General features: G+C 37.6%; 1 protein-coding gene across 1 annotated transcript in view; it reads left to right on the top strand.

Moving 5' to 3' along the window:
* LOC121645908 (cytoplasmic dynein 2 heavy chain 1) overlaps positions 1-21,335 on the top strand; it is a 104,017-nt gene that overhangs the window by 18,747 nt on the left and 63,935 nt on the right. Inside the window, exons 34-60 of the mRNA XM_041994683.1 lie at positions 131-244; positions 424-574; positions 3,339-3,544; positions 4,245-4,427; positions 4,728-4,910; positions 5,198-5,421; positions 5,664-5,779; positions 7,879-8,078; positions 8,268-8,399; positions 9,003-9,135; positions 9,279-9,486; positions 9,602-9,731; positions 10,107-10,262; positions 10,397-10,656; positions 11,680-11,926; positions 12,077-12,228; positions 12,364-12,508; positions 12,608-12,710; positions 15,211-15,375; positions 17,235-17,359; positions 17,703-17,951; positions 18,240-18,348; positions 18,741-18,854; positions 19,360-19,502; positions 19,790-19,868; positions 20,343-20,503; positions 20,659-20,796. Of these exons, the coding sequence (XP_041850617.1) occupies positions 131-244; positions 424-574; positions 3,339-3,544; positions 4,245-4,427; positions 4,728-4,910; positions 5,198-5,421; positions 5,664-5,779; positions 7,879-8,078; positions 8,268-8,399; positions 9,003-9,135; positions 9,279-9,486; positions 9,602-9,731; positions 10,107-10,262; positions 10,397-10,656; positions 11,680-11,926; positions 12,077-12,228; positions 12,364-12,508; positions 12,608-12,710; positions 15,211-15,375; positions 17,235-17,359; positions 17,703-17,951; positions 18,240-18,348; positions 18,741-18,854; positions 19,360-19,502; positions 19,790-19,868; positions 20,343-20,503; positions 20,659-20,796 (4,326 nt within the window). The remainder of the gene's footprint in view (positions 1-130; positions 245-423; positions 575-3,338; positions 3,545-4,244; positions 4,428-4,727; positions 4,911-5,197; positions 5,422-5,663; positions 5,780-7,878; positions 8,079-8,267; positions 8,400-9,002; positions 9,136-9,278; positions 9,487-9,601; positions 9,732-10,106; positions 10,263-10,396; positions 10,657-11,679; positions 11,927-12,076; positions 12,229-12,363; positions 12,509-12,607; positions 12,711-15,210; positions 15,376-17,234; positions 17,360-17,702; positions 17,952-18,239; positions 18,349-18,740; positions 18,855-19,359; positions 19,503-19,789; positions 19,869-20,342; positions 20,504-20,658; positions 20,797-21,335) is intronic.

Below are 21,335 nucleotides of genomic sequence, written 5' to 3'. Positions count from 1 at the left end.
CTTCTTTGAATGATCACTTGAAGTTGGTTAAAGCAGTACATATTGTTCCTGTTTTAGTCATTAATATGTTTCTTTCATGAGAACATTTTTATTTATTGTTGCTGTACATAAAGTCTTCACTTCTTTCTAGGGGTGGTTAAGTGAGCTGTCTGCTGAAATGAAGGACACTTTGAAGCACCTGTTATATGAATGTCTGTTGGTGGGGAGGAAAGGAGAGGTAGACCCGTCACGCTACCCATCACAGGTAAACACACGTTTTTTATGTGAAGCGTTTTCTTTGAATACCCAATATCTGTTTGAGCTTGTGTGTTCTTTAAAGTTGATGATGCTGCTTAGAGACATATTTTTGGCTGTGTTATTTTCATTTCCTAATTATTAAACAGTCTTTGAGGTGTGTTTGAACAATTTTTGTGTCCAATACAGATTTTGTGTCTTGCTGACCAAATCCAGTTTACTGAAGATGTGGAAAGAGCTATAAAAGAACAAAACTTGCAGCAGCTGGAGCTAGAGCTTAATAGTAAACTGGAGCACTACACCACTGTGGACACCAGCTCTGACGACCATCCTAACACAGGTAAGATTTCTTCTGAGTGTGTGTATTTAAAGATGTTTGCCAATTTGCTGCAGCAAGCTTTTCTTTTTTTCCAATATGGATCTATTGTCTTCTTTCCCTGATTGTGTGCATCAACAAATCAGATTCCTGTAGCACTAGAATTACATTAAAATTAAAGTTTTTTTTAATGAAAGATTTAATCGAAATGGCTTATCTATATTTATAGCAGTTTATTTAACAATTTTTTTAATTTAAATATAATTAGATTTATAAAATTATTTGAATATAAGCTTGCAATATCTATTCTAAGTATCTGTCAGTTTCTATTACTCAGTTCATTTAACCACAAATTGGCATGAAAACATGTAAACATGCCCAACATTTTTTTTTTATTTTTTATCTTAATTAGGGGGGTACTTTACTATTTTTAATCAAGTTAGTCTATAGGTATCCATTTTAGAGCAGGCTTCTTTGTTGTTCCACTCAAATATTGTATTCCTCTCTTTCAAAGTTCTGTTAAACTCAACATTCCTGCTTGTTTTGAATCAACTGAACACTCCTCTCAAATTTAGTGTTGCATGTGCAACTGTCTTGCACTCAAGCTTAAGCTCTTTTCCACATAATGTTTCCTCAGACTATTGCTAAACTCTTAAAATGTTGGCTTTTGGATTTTCTCTCTCCCCTAGGGTTGCCTGCCAAACGTCCTCAAGCCAGTTAAAAAAAAAAAAAAAAAAAAAAAAAAACAGATCCATGTAAATTGTTGCTGCCTTTTTCTGGGTGCACTTGTTTTTCTTCAGCGTATAAACCAGAAAACTGATCATTAACTGGGCTGAGCAGATCATTATGAGCCAATATGGATCACCCAAACCAGCAAAGAATAATGTGTTAATGATATATTTTTTTAATGATAATGAGTTACTCCATATCTACAGTATACACAGTGAGGTCAAAGATGGTGTCGTTTCTTTCACTATTAGCAACAGGGGCCCAGTAGTCTCTGGTAAGAATAAATCACATTATAATGAGTGACCTTAGGTGGGAGTATTAGACACCAGTTTGATAAGTTTTCAGTCGAGCAACACATTTACATGCAAGCAGGGACTTTTTGTGTGTCAGCAGAGTTTCATAGAGAGAAATATGATAATCTAAAGTCAAAACAAGGAAGCCTGCTCTCAAAACTATGCTCTTTATTAAAGATAGTACAATTCCCCTATATTAAATTACTCTCTGTGTTTTGTCTGTCCTGTTAATGACTAAACTCAAATTACGATCGAGACATCCTTACACATTGAAAAGATAAGGAAAGACTGCCTTATCTTTGACTAATGGAAGCATTAGAAGAACTTGAAACACTGACAGTCATTACGTTGTTCCTCTTTTGTCAAGAGGGTTTAAACTGTTCACATATTTGCTGCATTTTGTTCCACTATTAGACTCCCTTTCATGTATTTAGTGTGTTACACTCAGATCAAAATCATGGGATGTTACCCAGGACTTAAAAATAATTCCAAATGACTGATCATGTGTGAATCTCTTCACAGTTGGTGAGACACAAGAGGGCTGCAAAGGGGAAGTATCCCTTCAAGCTGTGCACATAGTTGCTGACATACTAATTTAATGACCCAAGGCTGAATATATGGCAGCATAAATCTCTATGGCTGAGATTTTTCTCTGAACTTGAATTTGCAAAAAGGACTCATATTTAAATCTTTGCTTGTACTGCTTTCCTGTTCATGCATGAGATGAAAATCTCCTCCATAATGTGGCTAGTAGCATCATTTCACAAGATATCACTGCAACTTCAAAATGTCTTGTGTCATATGAGACTGTATCTTTGAAAGCTCGGCTTGTTCCTTTAGTAAGAAATGTTATCTGGCGATAATTTTGTTTCATTTTTAGACTTTTGAAATATGATACCTCATATTTCTGCATGACAGTGTGGGAAGGAGAAGGTTCTTTAACGATAGTTTAGCCCACTTTGTGTTTATTTTGCATTCAAGCCTGTTCTTTCACATTTGAAGCAGTGGTATTTTCCATGATGGCATCTCATTACATTGCTGGCTTCCTTAACTATAACCAGGAAGGTGATATAGACTGGTGTTTCTAATTCAAGCAAATGTAGTAAGTACAAGGGTGATAATCAAATTCCCAGTTTATCTGAACAGGCTGTAAACTATGAGGAAAGTGGGCACACTTTTTTTTTGCTCTTGGCACAGAAACAAGGCAGTTATTTTGTGTGCTTCCAGCCTCACGTCAGTGGTGTATCCCTGTGAACAAGAAAATAAAAACACTAACAAGAAATCATTCCCTTGAAATGACAGTTTAATTTAGCGACTGTAATTCATAATTATTAGTTATCCATAGAGGATTTATGAAAGTTAAATTTGGAAACTTCTGTATAAGAAATGCTTTCAGTTCAAATCACCATTGGCAGTAGAAGCTGATTCAAGCTGATATCTGGTTGTATTGTAGTCATTTGACATGTATATGCTTACAGAAGTAGGACTTTATTAAAATCCATTTAAACTAGAAAGTTGTGACCTCAAAGGCCCTCATAGTCAGGTATTTTTTCAGTCTAATGCAGTGTTGACTTTATTTAGCAGCTGTCTTTGCTGATGTCTCTCTTTTCTCTGTCTCTCTTTTACTATCTTTGGATAGTACTAAATCACAATCTGTTCAGAGCTTTTTAGCAATTGTAACAAGTTTCTAGTTTCTAATAGTCATATATTATATTTTGTAACTTAACAGATTCTGTCCTGATATACATGTATGTCTCCCTATACAGAGTCCAGCATCCTACAGCTGAAACTGAAGGCCTTGATCCTGGATATCATCCACAACATCAGTGTGGTGAAGCAGCTTAACCAGACAGGTGTTACCAGTACAGATGACTGGGCCTGGAGGAAACAGCTCCGCTTCTACATGGGACCAGACAAATGCTGCCATATACATATGGTGGATGCACAATTCAGCTATACTTATGAGTACCAGGTATGTTGAAATGAATTTTTATGTCCTTGAGGATAATCTCCTTCTTCCTCACTCCTTCTATGTGCTTCCAATATTGTTCTGAATGAACATTCTTAATCTCTTATTCTCTAAGTGCTTTTAGTTAACATGAGTAGAGATTTTGTTCTAAGTAAACATCTACACTGTATTTAAAAGGAACAAGAGCAGCAAACACTTTGTAGAACAAATGATGTAATATTTAATCAGAAATCTGTATTTTGTCATGATATATTTCTCCACAGATTATGTTCTATATTTCAACATTACATGAGATCTTTTAAATGAAAAAATGATTCCATGGACTTATGTTAGTCACATAATCTTAGTGCTATAAAATGTAAAGGTTTGAATGTTTAGCATTCTTTTTTTTTTTTTTCCTTTTGGGGGCACTGTTTATGCAGAGATAAGGAACACAGATTATATTGTGCTGTAGTTCCCCTCTGCAGTTCACTGGAAACACATACCCATACTAGACTCAGTGTCAGTCTAATTTCCTTTGCCTGCCTGCATTTCTTTTTCCTTCTTTAGCCATTGTCTTCTGTTTGCCTTTATCAGTTGCTGGCTCCTTTTGATGTCTCTCGTGCCCCTCCAACCATATCTGTACTTCTGTCTGACCATTGTCACTCTACTTTCCTGTCTTTATTACCAACTTTCCTCTCTATGTCATTCTCCTGTCTCCCAGGGGAATGCGGCAAAGCTGGTGCACACTCCGCTGACTGATAAGTGCTACCTGACTCTGACCCAGGCCATGAAGATGGGTCTTGGTGGGAACCCCTATGGGCCCGCTGGCACAGGCAAGACCGAGTCAGTCAAAGCTTTAGGGGGCCTCTTCGGGCGTCAGGTGTTGGTGTTCAACTGTGATGAGGTACAAAGAAAGTTTCTTATGAGGACAGGAATGCTTCAGCATCTTTAACTTTGAATGCTTTCTTTGAAATTGCACATTTTCTTGGGCGTCACATGAAATCACTGGTTATAACTCTGAAAGTGAAACACATACTTGTATATTGGTCAGAGTGAACATATAGTCTCCATACATGACATATGTGCAGTAAAATATGGTACAAACATTCATTTACTGTATAAACACAAAATCTTTACTGATAAGTAAGAGGACATACAGAGATTGTTAAAGTGTTTCTGGTTTTTTTTTTTTTTTTCCTTTCAGGGTATCGATGTGAAGTCAATGGGACGAATTTTTGTAGGGCTGGTGAAGTGCGGCGCTTGGGGCTGCTTTGATGAGTTTAACCGTTTAGAAGAAGCGGTTCTGTCTGCAGTTTCCATGCAGATTCAGGCCATTCAAGACTCCCTTAAACATCACAAAAACACATGTGAACTGCTGGGAAAAGAGGTTAGAAAATACAAATAATAGCTGAAAACAAACACAGTCTCTTCATGGTTTTTATGTACCTTTTTTAAGTACCCTTCCCTTCATTGTTATATGCATTTCTTTATTTAACTGGCTTGTGACAGTGCAGTTTCTTATCTTAATTTTTACTTCAATCAGTTTGTCAATAATCAGTTATTTATTTGTGCATTTTATTGTAATTTGTTCGGTTTTAAATCTTTAGGCAATTGGCAGAGCTACACTGTCGCCTACATAACGGTGAGTTTTCCTCTCTTTTATTTATCCTCCAGGTGGAATTGGACCCAAACTCTGGAGTGTTCATCACTTTGAACCCAGCAGGAAAGGGCTACGGAGGCAGGCAGAAGCTTCCAGACAATCTGAAGCAGCTGTTCAGACCGGTGGCCATGAGCAGGCCAGACAATGAGCTCATTGCTGAAGTTATCCTCTACTCAGAGGGGTTTAAAAATGGAGAGATCCTGGGCCGAAAATTGGTTGCAATTTTCAACCTGGCCAGGTAGAAACTGAGGACTTCATTTTCTTTTTGGCTTGAATATTTAATCATTAAGTTATTACCAGAATATTAAGTGGTATTAGTGTTGCTACCAGTACAGCCTGCTGTTGTCTGTTAACTATGGGGATAAATGACCCTCAATGCCCACCTTGGGTGTTAAGCCAGTTCTGTAATCACCTGAGACTGTGTGAGTATGTGTGAAAATATCTTGTATTACCTTATATATATATATATCTTGTGTTAAGGGAGTTGTTGACACCCCAGCAGCACTATGACTGGGGTCTACGTGCTCTGAAGACTGTTCTAAAGGCCTGTGGCAGTCTCCTGCAGCAACAGAGGAAAACTCTCAACAAGGAGAAGAGTAAGTCTCCCTCTGGCTGTTGTTTCTTTTCTGTTTTTTTTCTTTTCTTTTTTGCAGTTTTGCTGTGAGGCAGTTTCCCTTTCTCAATATTGGAGTGTGACGTGAGCGTTATGAGGAAGTGGATGCTGCCCTGGCCATTACCTTAAGTCACATTTTTTTGCTTCCCAAAAAACACAATATGAAAACGGTTACAGGCTTGTGTTGCAAGCATCTTTTCTTTCTGAAGTTGAAGCTATGATAATGTGTAAAGACTTTAAAATGGACTATGGGTGAAATTTAAAAGTAAATCTGTTAAATCAACTCAAGTCATGGGTCAGTAATGATAGAGTGTACAAGTCTCAAAATAATGAGGAAGTAGGCACACAAATGTTTTAGTAAACACTTCATATCTATACTTGAAGCTAATGGTTCAATATTGCAGTTACTGCCAATAGAAGGACATTCACATGTCCAACCAAAGTAGCGGTTGTACAGTTTCATTGTGGTACCAGATCCCAAGAAGTTTATGGAGTGCATGGTGTTGTGCTTGTAACAGCTTTCTCAAGAATTACCTTACAAATGACCTTTTCATGGCAGAATACACAAAAGTACAGTTCTGTGTAATTTAATATGTAGCAGCCAACCAGTAATTGAGCGAAGCAGATCATTATTTAATGTCTGATTTATATTATTTTAAATAACTTTATCAATGTTAATTATATAACATCCAGAAAAGTCAAACTAAATGTGCTTTACACCTGACAATGTCACTGTAGTCTATAGTCTGAATGTAAAATCAAACTAGGTCCTCCAACACTTGTGGAAATTAAAACATCTTTATTGAGAGGTTGTCATGTTTTTGTCTTTTGGTCTTCATTAGAGTCAATCGTGGATTCACCATAACCTAAAAGGCTTTTTACTTCTTTTACATTTTGTGAGTCAGTAAAAATTTTGCGAGGAATCCTTATTCGTCCCCTGATGGTCCAAACATTTAGATTATAGTCAGACACAGACATTATTTGGTCAAAATGTCTGTGTAATGTTTTCCCTGAGAGGTGCTGAGAGTACTGTATAGGTTTCAGCCTTTGGATCTTGGAGACAAAAGAGTTGTATAGTTGATGTAAAGGATTTAAAGATAAGGCAGAGATGTATGTCTTGTACCCATCAGGGTGATGCCTCCGAATGCTGTGTCTTTGTGTGAGTTTCTGTTGAATGCAGTAAAAAAACACTCTGTGTGAATATAATGGGATTTCAAAAGGCTTTTTTAACCAGCACTTTCACTGTACACTTCAAATCCTTCAGTAAAGACACACCACCAGTTGATGCTAAGCCCAGATACATCCCTTAAAAACTTCTTTCCATAGGTTTTTTCACTTGTTTGTACTTTTGTCCTTCTCCCTTCTTTTGTTCCCAAGCACCTTGCCAGAGTTGTGCTGTTTACCTCCTCACCACCTCCTTCCGCCTCCTTCTCACCTCTTGTTAGCTCTCTCTCCGATACCTGCCTGTCAATACTGCTTTCATCCCACTCATTCTCACAAACTGCCCACTGTTTCTCTCGCTGTCTCCCTTTTATAGCTCTGCTTTTCAGTACTCTCCTCAGTCTCTCTCATCATTTTACCCTCTGCCTTTTCTTGGCTCTCTCCCTCACTCCCTTTCAAATCTTTCTGGTTCACTACCCACCCTTTATCTGTCCAACACATATACACCACACACTTCTCCTGTCTGTCGATGAGTCCCTGAGGTTATCTTGTGTAGTCTCTCTGTGTAGTCTGGCCAAGTGTTCCTGTGAAAAAAACACCACATTTGTGCCTTCAGGGAAAGCCAGAGTCTTTGGAGTTGAGAACAAAAGTATTGGCAAACTCTTAGATCAAGGCAGGCTTTGGTAATTAGCACATGTGCAAGTGGAAAGCAGTAATGATGTGACATGTTTGTGGATTCTCCTCTTTCAAGCTTACTGTTAAGCATTGTTTCTTTGAAGTTTCCTATACATTTAGTAATTTATTCTTAACAGTATAACATTTTTTTTTAATTTTTATTGTATCCTCATGTAAATCCTTGATATTTGTTCTTTCTTGTTTTGGATTTAAATAAAATTTACACAAAATTCTTTCTACGTTCAGTCCAGGAGAGTAGTCTGGTGGTGCAAGCATTGAGACTGAACACCATGTCCAAGCTGACGTTTGCAGACAGCTCTCGGTTCGATGCTCTGGTCAGAGATGTCTTCTCTGGGATTAATTTCACTGACGTAGAGGACCAGATACTAATGCACGCATTAGAGCAAGTCTACAAGGAGGCACAACTTGAACTTATACCAAGCCAGGTGTGTGTGTGTGTGTGTGTGTGTGTAGACAATTGTTATATCCTGTTTTAGCATGCAAATATTTTTTATTTTCTTGTTGCAAAATGGCTTTTAGTCTGTTTGACGGATAAATCTACTGTATCGAGTTTTATAGGCAACAATAAATGAGATAAGTGTTTTGTTTTTTGTTTTTTTTTTGGTCTCTTTTAGCTGAAGAAGGCATTGGAGCTGAACGAACAGCTAAGACAGCGTATGGGTGTTGTTATAGTTGGGCCAAGTGGAGCAGGAAAGTCTACACTCTGGAGCATGCTCAGGGCTGCTCTCAGCAAGACAGGCAAAGTGGTAAATAAAGAATCATCCTCCCTGCTGTGAATTTCGTTATTGAATTCCTAGTTTTTCACATATACTAATATTTAAATTAATATATTTAAAATGATCCAGGTTCCCAATATATATGTATTTGGTGCATTTAATGATTGTTTACCATATCATTTAACTGTTATTTGAAAGTTCTCAGTTCTCATTCATTCATTATCTTAACCGCTTAGTCCATTACGGGTCGCGGGTAAGTTGGAGCCTATCCCAGCATTTTAGCAGGTGAGAGGCAGGGTACACCCTGAACATGTCACCAGTCTGTCACAGGGCCAACATAGATATGGACAAGCAACCATTCACACACACACACACACTCCTAGGGAATTTAGAATAACCAAATGACCTAACATGCATGTATTTGGACGGTGGGAGGAAGCTGGAGAACCCAGAGAGAACCCACACATACACGGGGAGAGCATGCAAACTCCACACAGAAAGGCCACCGCCCCTAGGTTCAAATCTCCGCCCAGCCAAGGCTTGAACCGGCAACCTTCTTGCTGTGGGGCTGCGGTGCTAACCACCACACCACCGTGCAGCCTTCTGTGTTGTCATATTGTTGATTTTTCATAGGTCAAGCAGTACACGATGAATCCAAAGGCCATGCCCAGACAGCAGCTTTTGGGACATATAGACATGGACACCAGAGAATGGGCTGACGGCGTTCTCACACACAGTGCCAGGGCTGTGGTCAGAGAACCACAAGGTAAGTTGGAGACACCATTCGAGGAGTGCAAATTCCACTTCTCCCACCACATTTTACAAAGTAGTCCAAAGTACTGTGTTGCGTATTTGTAGTGTTCTTAACAACTAATGCAGTACTTTCATATATATTTTTGTATAACTCAGAGGTTAACTCCTGGATTGTATGCGATGGAGACATTGACCCAGAGTGGGTTGAAAGTCTGAACTCTGTCCTCGATGATAATCGGTTGTTAACCATGCCTAGTGGAGAACGCATCCAGTTTGGACCCAATGTGAACTTCCTTTTTGAGACTCATGACCTCAGCTGTGCCTCACCAGCCACCATATCCCGCATGGGTATGATTTTTCTCAGGTCAGTCAGACATTAAGCAGTAGTATTTAACGTATATTCTAGACAATATTATTCTGCTGGGAAAAAAAAATCATTCTATTGTTTTACCTGCTGTAATTCCTTCTTACACCTGAAGTGATGAAGATATTGATGTGGGAGCGTTGGTAAAGTCATGGTTGAAGGGCCAGCCAGAGGAGTGTCGTAGTAACCTAGAGAACTGGTTGGGAGACTACTTCCAAAGAGCTCTGGACTGGGCCCTAAAACAGGTGATTTTTCTCCATCTTACTCCAAAACACTGCCTCGAAAACAATCAGTGTTTCACTGTGCTGAATTTTAAACAAACAGAAGGATTTTGCTTTGATGCTTATATGATTTATCCACTAGAATCTGCATAAGCATGTTCTACAGATGTTGAAATATAGGTCTTTCTGAATTACCCCTGATTATATAGACCAGTGATTATTATGACAGCTTTTAAAGCTAAAAACAAAAATATACTTTTAGACAAATCTCAAGGCCCAATGGGCAGATCCAGATCAATAATATTTAGATACTGATGTTTGTTTTCCCCCTTCATTTTTGGCCTGTTTAACTTACATGAACCTTGTATAGCCTATTTTTTCCCTTTCTCTGAACAACAGAATGATTTTGTGGTGGAAACTAGTCTGGTGGGCACAGTGTTCAATTCTCTGTCACATCTCAATGCTGTGAGTGAGAGAGGACAGTTTGTTGTTGGTCTTCTGAGAGGCATGGGAGGAAATCTCAATCTCAAAACAAGACAAGAGTTTGCTAAGGAGGTAAAGTTTCATTATAACTAACAAACTAACAAGGATAATATATATATATATATATATATATATATATATATATATATATATATGTATGCATATATATATGTATAATTTATTATTTTCTTTTTTAACTTCTGCAGTTGCTTAGCTGGGCCAGAGAAAGTCCACCAGATGCCAGAAAACCACTTGATACATACTATGATTCTGAGAACTGCCATCTTGCAGCCTATACCTTCCAGCGTCCTGAGGGTCTTATGCTGGAACAGTTCTCTCACACACATATGCTGCCTGTAATAGAGACTCCAGGCATGCAGAGAGGTCTGCATGCTTTCTCCCCATGGCTCACAGCTCAGCACAGGCAGCCCTTCATGGTGGTAGGGCCTGAGGGATGCGGAAAAGGGTAATTACAGAGCCATTACAATTACATACATACACAAGACACCGTTGTGTGCAAAATGATGAACAGAAGAGACAGTTGTGCACATTATTTTTACATTAAAGAAAAAAAGTGCAAGAGTGTCATCCTAAATATCAAGAGTACCATGTTAAATTGGCACAGCAAAACACTAAAATCACACACACACACACAAGCACAGCTGTAAGAACAATGATGGATCCGCAGCAGACATCCAGCACACTCAAAGTGCAAAATTCCAATATTCACCTCTCTTATCCTGTCGAAAAACAAAACCTCAAAAGCTGGTGCAGTAAACTGAAAGGTGTAAGATGTGGTCCAAAGCTGCAGCATTGCAAAATGTATATCACAGTTATTGTAATGATGAAATGTGATGTGTAACGTTGAGTGGGGGCAAAAAGAGAGGGGACTGTTCATTCAGTAGCCTGAGGATAGAGAGACTTTATTCTAAACATGACTTTTTATCATGAATGAACTGACAGCTCAGAACAAGGATAATATCTGCATATGTGTGTGTTTGGGCTTGCTTGTGTACACACACAGTCATTGCCTCAGAAGTAATTGCTTCCCTCCCTAGAGGTTTGAAGAACAACAGTCACTCAGTATGCCTTTTACACTCCAAATGAATTGCTCTGTCTTTTCTGTTCTCATCCCATTATCCTGCTTCACTTCATCAAAAGGTCACTATGCCAGTGAGGCGCTGGGTTTGTCAGCTTACTCCTCTGACAAAAGCACATGCAGTTTTTTTTACATACAAATAAAATTGAATGAGCATGCATACTTATACACACAACACGTCTACTTTCCAGTTATTTTCCGTATATCCAAAGAGACCGTTTTGTTAAAAGCAGCATGAACACTTTTCTTTTCTGGATGTGATTCAAACATCTATATTAAGATGCATAAAAACTGATGCATTAAGGAATTTACCAGAAACATTACCACAGCTGAGAAGATAGTGTGCCTGTGGATGTCATGACGATTTTGCTTGTATTGTTTACTGTCCAGCATGCTCCTGCGCTACGCCTTCTCTCGGCTGCGTTCTACCCAAGTTGCTGTGGTTCACTGCAGTGCCCAGACCTCATCTCGCCATGTCCTGCAGAAGCTCAGCCAGACGTGTCTGCTGCTTAGCTCAAACACTGGCAGGGTGTTCAGACCCAAGGACTGTGAAAACCTTGTCCTTTACTTGAAAGACATCAACCTGCCCAAACCAGACAAATGGGGGACCAGCAACCTTACTGCCTTTCTGCAACAGGTTAAAATTCTATTATAAGCTAACATTTTGTTGAATGGATGGATAAAGAAAGAAAGAAAATAAAAATTGTTCTGATCACCTCAGTACAAAAAAAGTGCATTTAATGTGATTTTAATGTAACAGGTTTTGCACCTTCTGCCTTTCCATCAGGTGTTGACATATAAAGGATTCTATGATGAAAATCTAGAGTGGGTGAGCCTTGAGAACATTCAGGTAGTGGCCTCCATGTCAACTGGGGGTTCTGTTGGCAGCCATTCACTCACCTCCCGCTTCACTTCTATTGTACGCATCTGCACCATAGAGTAAGTATGTTGCAAGTGTCATAAAGCTCAACAGGAACACTGTTACATGCTTACTCTGTTCTTTCCTTCAAACTTCATACTTGATTCCCTTATTTTTTTCTCCATTGATCTCTGCTTTGTTACCTTTGCATTTAGCTATCCAGACAGAGAGCAGCTGCAAAACATCTACTCAGCTTACCTGCAGCCAGTTCTCCACCATAGTCTTGGAAGCCAGGCAACCTGGGCCACCACAGGGAAAACACACCAGCTGGCAGGATCTCTTGTGCAACTTTATGAACAGGTATCGAGTTTGATGGCATTTGTTCTTGGATATATCTGTATTTATAACAACACCGTTTAACCTTTTTTTTTTTTTTTTTTCATTTGTTTTTTTTCTTAGGTTAAAGCTAAGTTTACAGTGGATGACCACAGCCACTACCTGTTCACTCCCTGTATCCTCACAGAATGGGTCCTCAGCCTTCTGAGATATGACCTCACTGCAGGTAATCAAAATTAAAAGCAAACCTTAACTCTCTAATATTTTTTAGCTTTTTAAAAAATGTTGTTTCATTTTTTTATTTTTATGTTGATACAGCAAACCGCTTTTGGCGTTGCAAAGATATGATGTATGGAGGACCAAAACTGCCAAAAATAAAAATAAATACAGAAATATATAAATAGCTCAATAAACAAATCAATACATTTTACAAACAAAAAAATTTAAATAGTTTTTACATTAAGAAACCTATTGAAAATGACACAAATTTATATTTCTTTTGTCATTTGCAACTGTTTTAACTGAACTTTTTGTTGATATTCCCATTTATTTACTTTTCCATGTCATTTTCAGTTCAGTTCATTTCTTTATCTGGTGATTTTTAAAAAAATTTTCCTCCTTTATTTTTTATGCCTGTATTAATTTCTGTTATTTACTTTTACATTTTCTTATACCCAAAATGATTTGTGTATTTTATTTTCATCTAACACTTTATTTTTTTTTATTTATTTATTGACACTTTTTTTATTCAGTCATATTAAGTCCTCATTATTTCCAATCTTGCATTTTCTTCCTCTATTTTTCCCATTTCTCTTTTTTACATTTCTGTATGTGTTTCTGCCTCATTATGTAAAGGGGGGGGGATTAAAAACAGCTACCATTCATGTGTCTGCCAGCAGACATGGAGGAAATTGAATGAAAATTATTTTATTTATCCCCTAACAAAAACTGTAATAAAATACTATCTGATGGAAACTTTTTTTCTTTTAAATACAAACAAAATAAAGAATTATATTAAATGAAGGATTTTACTTCTGTTGACACAAATTCGAACAGTCCATTTTTTTTTTCTTTTGTTTTTTGAATGACTTTTTCTTTTCACTTTTATGTCACAGAATAGGCCAACTTCTATAGTTTTCTCTAACATGAAAAACATGTCCTTCCCCTAAAAATCATCTAACAAAGAAAGGAAGAGACCAGAAGCAACATTGTTTTGACTGTCTTCATTTAGAAAGAATTACAAGCTGCTTGGATGGCTCCAAAATAGGATTTTGTAAAGTTTTTTCTACTTTTGGTCTGTTTGTTTCTGCAGCTCTTATGTAACACTCAGCAGCTTCCAGAGGTTATGCACTGCATTGTTAAGACCAGACAAAGCAAGCATATTTCAATCTACCCTAATTTAGTGAGCAACAAAGAAGTGTAGGCCTTTTTATTCTCTGATAAAGTGAAAACTCCCATCATCAGATCCTGGATCTTTTAAAGGACAATTTTAAATTTTAATTACCACTTTTTTTTCACTTGGTCTTCGTATGAAACATTTTGCTAAGTAAAATAAAGCATCAGTGGCTCAGCTTTGATGCCTGAGGAAAAACAGTGCCAGATGGCTTCTGGTTTCTTGTCTTTCAGCTCAGCACTACCGTTTCCAACTTTCACCTTTTTTCTTCATTCTGTCTGTTTTGCTTCTTCTTCTCTCAGTTCCTCTGTCACTCGTCTTTCTCTTCCTCTTTTATCATCCCCACACTTTTGCAGCCCCTTTCATCTCTCCCTCTTGTCAGTCTTTTTCTCCCTCTGCAATGTGTTCCTGCTGTGATAGAGAGTCCAATCATTTATTTTAATTAAACACGTCAGCAGACAAACTTCACTTTTCCTGTGCTCATCATTTTTGTTTTATTTATTCTGTTTTTCTTCCTCTCACCCCCTACTTTCCCATGGTACCTACCTTCTTTTTGGTATGTGAACATTTTTCTCTCTATATTATTTTTGTGATTATGGTGGTGCAAATGGAGAATTTCATTGTTTACACGATAGCACAAATGTCATTCTTACTTAAATCATTTTCTTAGTTTGCGTGCAAGACCAAACATAACAGTGTATTCCCCTGTATAAATGAAATGGAGTTTCCTATAGGAAGCAGTTTTTATTTGGTTTGTTTTACAGTATCTAATGTATTACTGGATTTCTTGTCTTTATTACTCTGGTGGTATAATTACTTTTTAGGTGAATTTGTGGCTAAGCCACAAGTATAGGAAATAGCAATTGTTTTTTACCATTTTAAAGGGAATCTTTAGACATTTTGTTACTAGTAGTCTACAGAAAAGACATATCATTTTCTCACATTGCTTTAGTTGCATCCACTGAAATAACAGGTTTACATTTATAAAATAGTGATTTCCCACCAAGAAAGGGCACTTTTTAAAATTTTGTATTAATTTGCCAAGTTCTCTTCATGAGGTATAAGGCGAGATATGCCAAGAAAATTGGTATATCTCATTATATTATGAAAAACTTGGCACCTATTTCCTGGCTATATATATATATATATATATATATATATATATATATATATATATATATATATATATATATATATATATATTAAAAATGCAGGTTTATTAAAGACATTAGTACAGTACTGTACCCATCATCGTTTTTGTGTAGATGTTTGCATCTGTTTAGTTGTGCAGTGACCCAATTATGTGTTTTGTGTTCCATGTATTCTTTTTTAGCTCAATCTAATTTGACAGACAGCGTGTTGGAGGTGGTAGCATACGAAGCCAGGAGGCTGTTCAGAGACCGACTGGTTTCCTCTAAAGACCTTCACACCTTTGATAACATCCTCTCCTCCATCATACGGGGAGACTGGGGCTCTGATGCTCTGGACAACATGACTGGTAAGACATAGCCTTTCATTTACTGCTAATTCATCAGCCTGACATTATCAGCAGGAAAGATTCCATTATACTGGGTTACTCAAAGCAGTTTATGCCAAAGTTTACAGACTGCCACTCATGCCTGAGAGAAAACAGTATTTGAGTACATAAGAGCTTCTTTGACGGCTCTGGATATGACATTGCGCTTGACAATTTCTCTGCTAATGGTCTGTTTATGTACTTTAAATCAGCAAGACATTAATAACTTCTTTCTTTTCCAGTTGGTTTGACTGCCTGAAATCACATGGCCTGTAAACAAACTGTGTGCTTGGTAATATTTGTTATCTACTGATTGAGAATGTAGTGCCATCCACAGGTGAAAACACTTGAATTTACTTCTGCTTTTAGCTGGTTTGTATGGAAGCCCATTTCCGTCACTCTGATGAAAGAAAAAAAACATAGTATCTCATAATTATGACTTAAGTATCTCATAATAATGAGATACTATCTCATTATTATGAGATAGTATCTCATAATAAGTAATTCACCGTTACACTTTAACCGTTTTCCTTTTCTCCGTGTACTGTTAGCTTGTTCCGTGTCTCCTTCGAGTTTTCTACCCGCCGTTATTACCGGAAGTTGTTACCGGAAGGCACAGTGCCGACCGGAAGTAGTAAGCGATCTTCAAAATAAAGCTGATTATAATCATAAGCTTCAACTAAGCGATCTGTATATAGAACACATGAATTACATTTTCTTATGATAAACCCAAATCATGAACTGTATTTTATACCTCAGTCCAAAAGATGCGATAAAAAAATAGCTTAATTAACTTTCTTAAACTTCAACCTTTTTAACCATGCAGGCTGCCACCTTGTGGCCAAAAAATTAGCAAAGCAAAAGTGGTTTGCTACAGAGATGCTATCTCATGATTATGTTACGACCCCTTCTTCTTTTGTGGCTTTGTTAATTATGTTTGTGTGCAGGTGCAGCTGGAGTATTCGGCGGGGCGTAGCTATATAAGACCCGCCTACAATCGGCCTGGTAGCTTCTTTCTTTGCTCTGCTCCCAGGCCGGACCTGCGCCGTTGCACCTCGTTATTGTGTTTGGTTTAGTTCTACATCATACAACACTGCACTCATTATATTTGTACACACAACCAAGCACGCCCTGACATTACTGATATTGCAGACAATCACACTTCATGATTATATTATTTTGTCTTAAGTTTTGGTTTAATAAATAATTATAATTGGTTTTCTTGGTTGTTCGGCGTTGTTTTGTTAACCGTAAGGCTGGTTGTAACAATTATGACTTAACTATCTCATTATTATGAGATAGTATCTCATAATAATGAGATACTATCTCATAATTATGACTTAACTATCTCATTATTATGAGATAGTATCTCATAATAATGAGATACTATCTCATAATTATGACTTAACTATCTCATTATTATGAGATAGTATCTCATAATAATGAGATAGTATCTCATAATTATGACTTAACTATCTCATTATTATGAGATAGTATCTCATAATAATGAGATAGTATCTCATAATAATGAGATAGTATCTTATAATTATGAGATACTAAGTCATAATTATGAGATAGTATCTCATAATAATGAAATACTATCTCATAATAATGAGATAGTATCTCATTATTATGAGATACTTAAGTCATAATTATGAGATACTATGTTTTTTTTTTTCATCAGAGTGACGGAAATGGGCTTCCATAGGTTTGAGATGTTAAGAACTGGATATGAAATGTGGTTAGAGCTGGAAGGATGAAATTCACATCCTGGACTATATGGCAATAACCCAAATTTGGTTTGTACTACTAATAGCCTGTGGTATTTCTCTTGTCTGAAGATGGTTTCTTTGTGACCTGGGGAGCCTCTGAAGGGGCTGTGGTGGCTCCAGGCCAGCCTCTGCCTCCGCATGGTAAACAGCTGGGTCGCCTGGATTCTGCTGATTTAAAACAAGTTATACAGAAGGTATGCAGAGAGAACCTGTTGTCTGGTCTGTTTTGTTAGATAAAGAAGAAACTTTGCACACATACATATGTGTTAACATACAGGAATGGAGGAATAAGTATATTTTCTTTTATGCTGCTATGAAATATTAGTAAGCCTGTAGAGGAGGCTAATGTGTAGAAAAAGAGCTGTTGCTTTGATACTTTACCAGTTAAACCTTTCAGGAGGATTCATTGTGAATTTTAAACATTGTGGTTTTACAACTTCACCATGTTAATTAAAGGATTTTTATAAGGTTGTTGCTAGGATATGGATGTGTTTGTTTCCCCCTCACCTGTATTTCCCCTTTAATTTTTCCTGCCAGGGAGTAGTTCTGTACAGCCGTGATAACAAAGAGCTGGACCTTATCCTGTTCTGGGAAGTGTGTGACTTTGTGTCCAGGGTGGATCGGGTTCTGAGCCGGCCTGGTGGCTCTCTGCTTCTGGCTGGTCGGAGTGGAGTGGGTCGGCACACAGCCACATGCCTGGTGTCACACATGCATGGATACACGTTGTTCACGCCCAAAATCTCCCGTGGTTATAGCCTCAAGAATTTCAGCAATGATCTCAAGATGGTAAGATAGGCTTTTTCAGTTAAAATGGTTGGCATTACTCCTAGTTAACTGCTTTTTGTAGAGTACTCAGAGATAATCACATTATGCTTCCAAGCTGTTTAATTGCATTCCCACCTAAACTCTATTAAGTGTTTTTTTCCAGTTGAATTTGTTTGTAGAACACCAGCTGTTCTAGGCATGAACATTAAGTGATTGCTAATGGAAGTATGTTGCCAGTATGCTTGAAATATTTCAAATATAGATGTTATATATCAAATTTATGCTGATATACATGTGCTGTATGCCTAGGTGATGCAAATGGCCGGTCTGGATGGTCAACAGGTAGTTTTACTGTTGGAGGATTATCAGTTTGTCCACCCTGCTTTTTTGGAGATGGTGAACAGCCTGCTGTCATCAGGTGTGTATTGAACTATACTTTTTTTAATCCTGAAAGGGAAATTATAATGTTGTAGTTGTACTTTGCCTTTTATAATCACTAGTCTAAAATTGTGTGCTATTAGTTTCATGAGAAAAGATCAGACTTGCATGATTCAGCTTTAAAACCTTTGGTTTTCGTTTTAAGATGAAAATAGTTAGAAACCAGGTTAAGGTGAATAAATTCAGGTTAGTAATGACTGTTTGACAATGAATGCAACAGCAGAAATCTAAAAATGTCAAAGTAAATGTTTTATACAGATTATTTTCAGCACTATTACCTGGAAGAGCACTAACATGCATTCAGTGAGCCATACAGCATTACATTGAGTATTTAGTTGCGTCTGAGAGATGACAGCACATTTTGTGTTTCAGGTGAAGTTCCAGGTCTGTACACCCCAGAGGAACTTGAGCCTCTGCTTTTGCCCCTCAAAGATGCTGCTTCCCAGGATGGATTTACAGGACCACTCTACAACTACTTTTCCTTCAGTGAGTAAAGTATAGTTATCAACAGTTCGGCCCCCCCCGACTGTAAATGTTGGTTTGTTACCTCCGCCAAGGTGGAGCTCATGTATTTGGCTGTGTTGGTTCGTCTGTCTGTTAGCAACATAACTCAAAAAGTTATGGATGATTTTTGTCTTAAATTTCTTAAATTCAGGAAATCTCAGAAATGAAATAAAGAGCAAGTGATTAGATTTTGGGAGTGATCTTGATCTCCGCCTGAATCCAGGAATTTTTTTACAGGATCCTTTACTATGGGGAGATAGGGGTCATTTTGCCATTAGAGCTTCTAACTCATAAATAATGCCCACAATTATTGGCACAAAAAAAATGGCTTGGCAGAGATCTGCGCTCTCTGAGTGCTTCTAGTTATTGATTGTTTTCTGTCTGTTTTTGTCTCCACATCGTCTCACACACAGTCTGTTTTATTTGACATGTTAGGGATTTTTGTATTTTTTTAATTTACAGTCTTTGTTTTCCACATTTTATTTAGGAATCCAGCAGAACCTTCACATCATCCTGATCATGGACTGCTCTAATTCTAACTTCACCATCAACTGTGAGAGCAACCCGGCTTTTTACCGCAAGTGTTCTGTCCAGTGGATGGAAGGATGGTCTGAGAGCAGCATGAAAAAGGTTAATCCAAAGCAATGAATACGACTTGTATGATAGAAAAATGGATGTTAATACAGCCATTGTTACTAAAGTTAAAATGTTTTGCTGTATATGAGGCCAGAAATATTGAAAAGGCTTATGTAGCTGGCTCTTTTGAAAAGATTAAATCTGCTCTGTTTTGGATTAACACAAAGTCCTGCTTTATTCTTGTCTGGGAACACCAGGTCAGTATGTCAGTATGGTTTGCTACCAAGACTGATTTCCTACCTTTTGAGACACATTGTAAATCTGTGTGTGTATCCTGACAGATTCCTGAGCTCCTGTTAGCAAAAACAGAAGGAGGAGAGGAGAGCGAAAGAAGAAAGGTATCAAATAGGAAAAGCACAGGTAAAAGCACATGCATATTGGAATTAATTCTATTCAGATTTATAGATGACCTTTACTTTGACCTTCACTAATTTGACTTATACTTCTTCTTTGTTGTTTTACTTGCAAACTAACACTGCTTATCAGTCCACGTATACATTTAATAACATTTAAAATAGTGGCTTTTTAATTATAACTTATATCTGATGGTTATTATTTATGTTTATCCAGTACACTTTAAAAATTGTAAATCAAATTTGTGTTTGTGAGATACTGACACCTCTACAGTGTTATACAAATTTATCTGAGTCAGTGTTTAAAGTTGCTTATGCTACTTGTTTACTTTATGATAACCATACAGTAGCTCGAAACTTTATCAGCCACGTTCCTAACTATCTTTTGGTATGTATTTAATGTCAGATGGACTTTATATCTTCATATTAGTTAATGTTAACAAAATATTTTTTATCCTATCCTTTTATTGGTTCTGAGCAGGTTCTGAGCAAGGAGACTTGTCCCATTTGTTCCTAATGGTCCATGAGTCATGTAGAGAACATGGTGCAACACCAAGTCAGTACATGGCCTTTCTGCATGTATACACAACCTTATACAGCCGGAAGCAAAGCCAGCTTACAACAAGGCAACAGCATCTACAGGTAAAATGTACCTCATACGTGGTGCAGATTCATCAAGAAGTAGTAATATTGGACGAAATAGCGTAACACCCAAATTATCACCCAACATATGGAGCATTAGATGCATAATACACCTCACATTAAGATTAATATGTTACGATAACTTGTGTCTGCAGGCAGGTGTGTCTAAGCTAAATGAAGCTAAAGCACTGGTTGATGATTTGAAGAGGCGGGCTGCAGAGCAGAGTGCACTACTGAAGACTAAACAGCAGGAGGCAGATGCTGCCCTGCAGGAAATCACCATCTCCATGCAGGTGTGTGCGTGCATCTTTTTTTTTATGCATGCTTGTCTTTTCTGTTTTCTTCTGTTGTATTTCCTCTCTGTTCTTCAGCTCTTTCCCTGTCTCTTCTCTTCTCATTTACATTTTATAATACAAGAATCCTCTTCAGCATTTCCCCTTGCTGTGTCCTCCCTGCTGTGAAGACACTATTTATTTATTTTATGAGCATGTTTGCATATTGGTTTGTTTTTGTTACTTTGCATCCAGTGCTTTCTATACCCTGATACCAACATTTCCATTTCATCTCGCTAGTTCTGTCTCGCGGACAGATACATGGATAAAAGGAAGCTGAACTCTAGTGATTAGTTGTGATATTCTTCTGTCACTCTGTGGGGAATGCGCATTTTGAATTAGAGGGAGGCAAGGAGGAAGAAAGAAGAGAAGAAAAAGTAAAAGAACAAACTGTTAGATGAGACTGCTTGGAGAGTGATAATTAACAACTCGACTCACCCCTTTGGTCTGTAGCAGCTACGTCTCCTGTGGAGATAGAGACAGCAGGGAGGAGACAATGA

The sequence above is a fragment of the Melanotaenia boesemani genome, chromosome 9 (genome assembly GCF_017639745.1).
Source record: "Melanotaenia boesemani isolate fMelBoe1 chromosome 9, fMelBoe1.pri, whole genome shotgun sequence".
In the NCBI taxonomy this organism is placed as follows: Eukaryota; Metazoa; Chordata; class Actinopteri; order Atheriniformes; family Melanotaeniidae; genus Melanotaenia; species Melanotaenia boesemani.
Note: the sequence above shows the minus strand (reverse complement) of the source record. Positions and strands in the feature narration are given on the sequence as shown.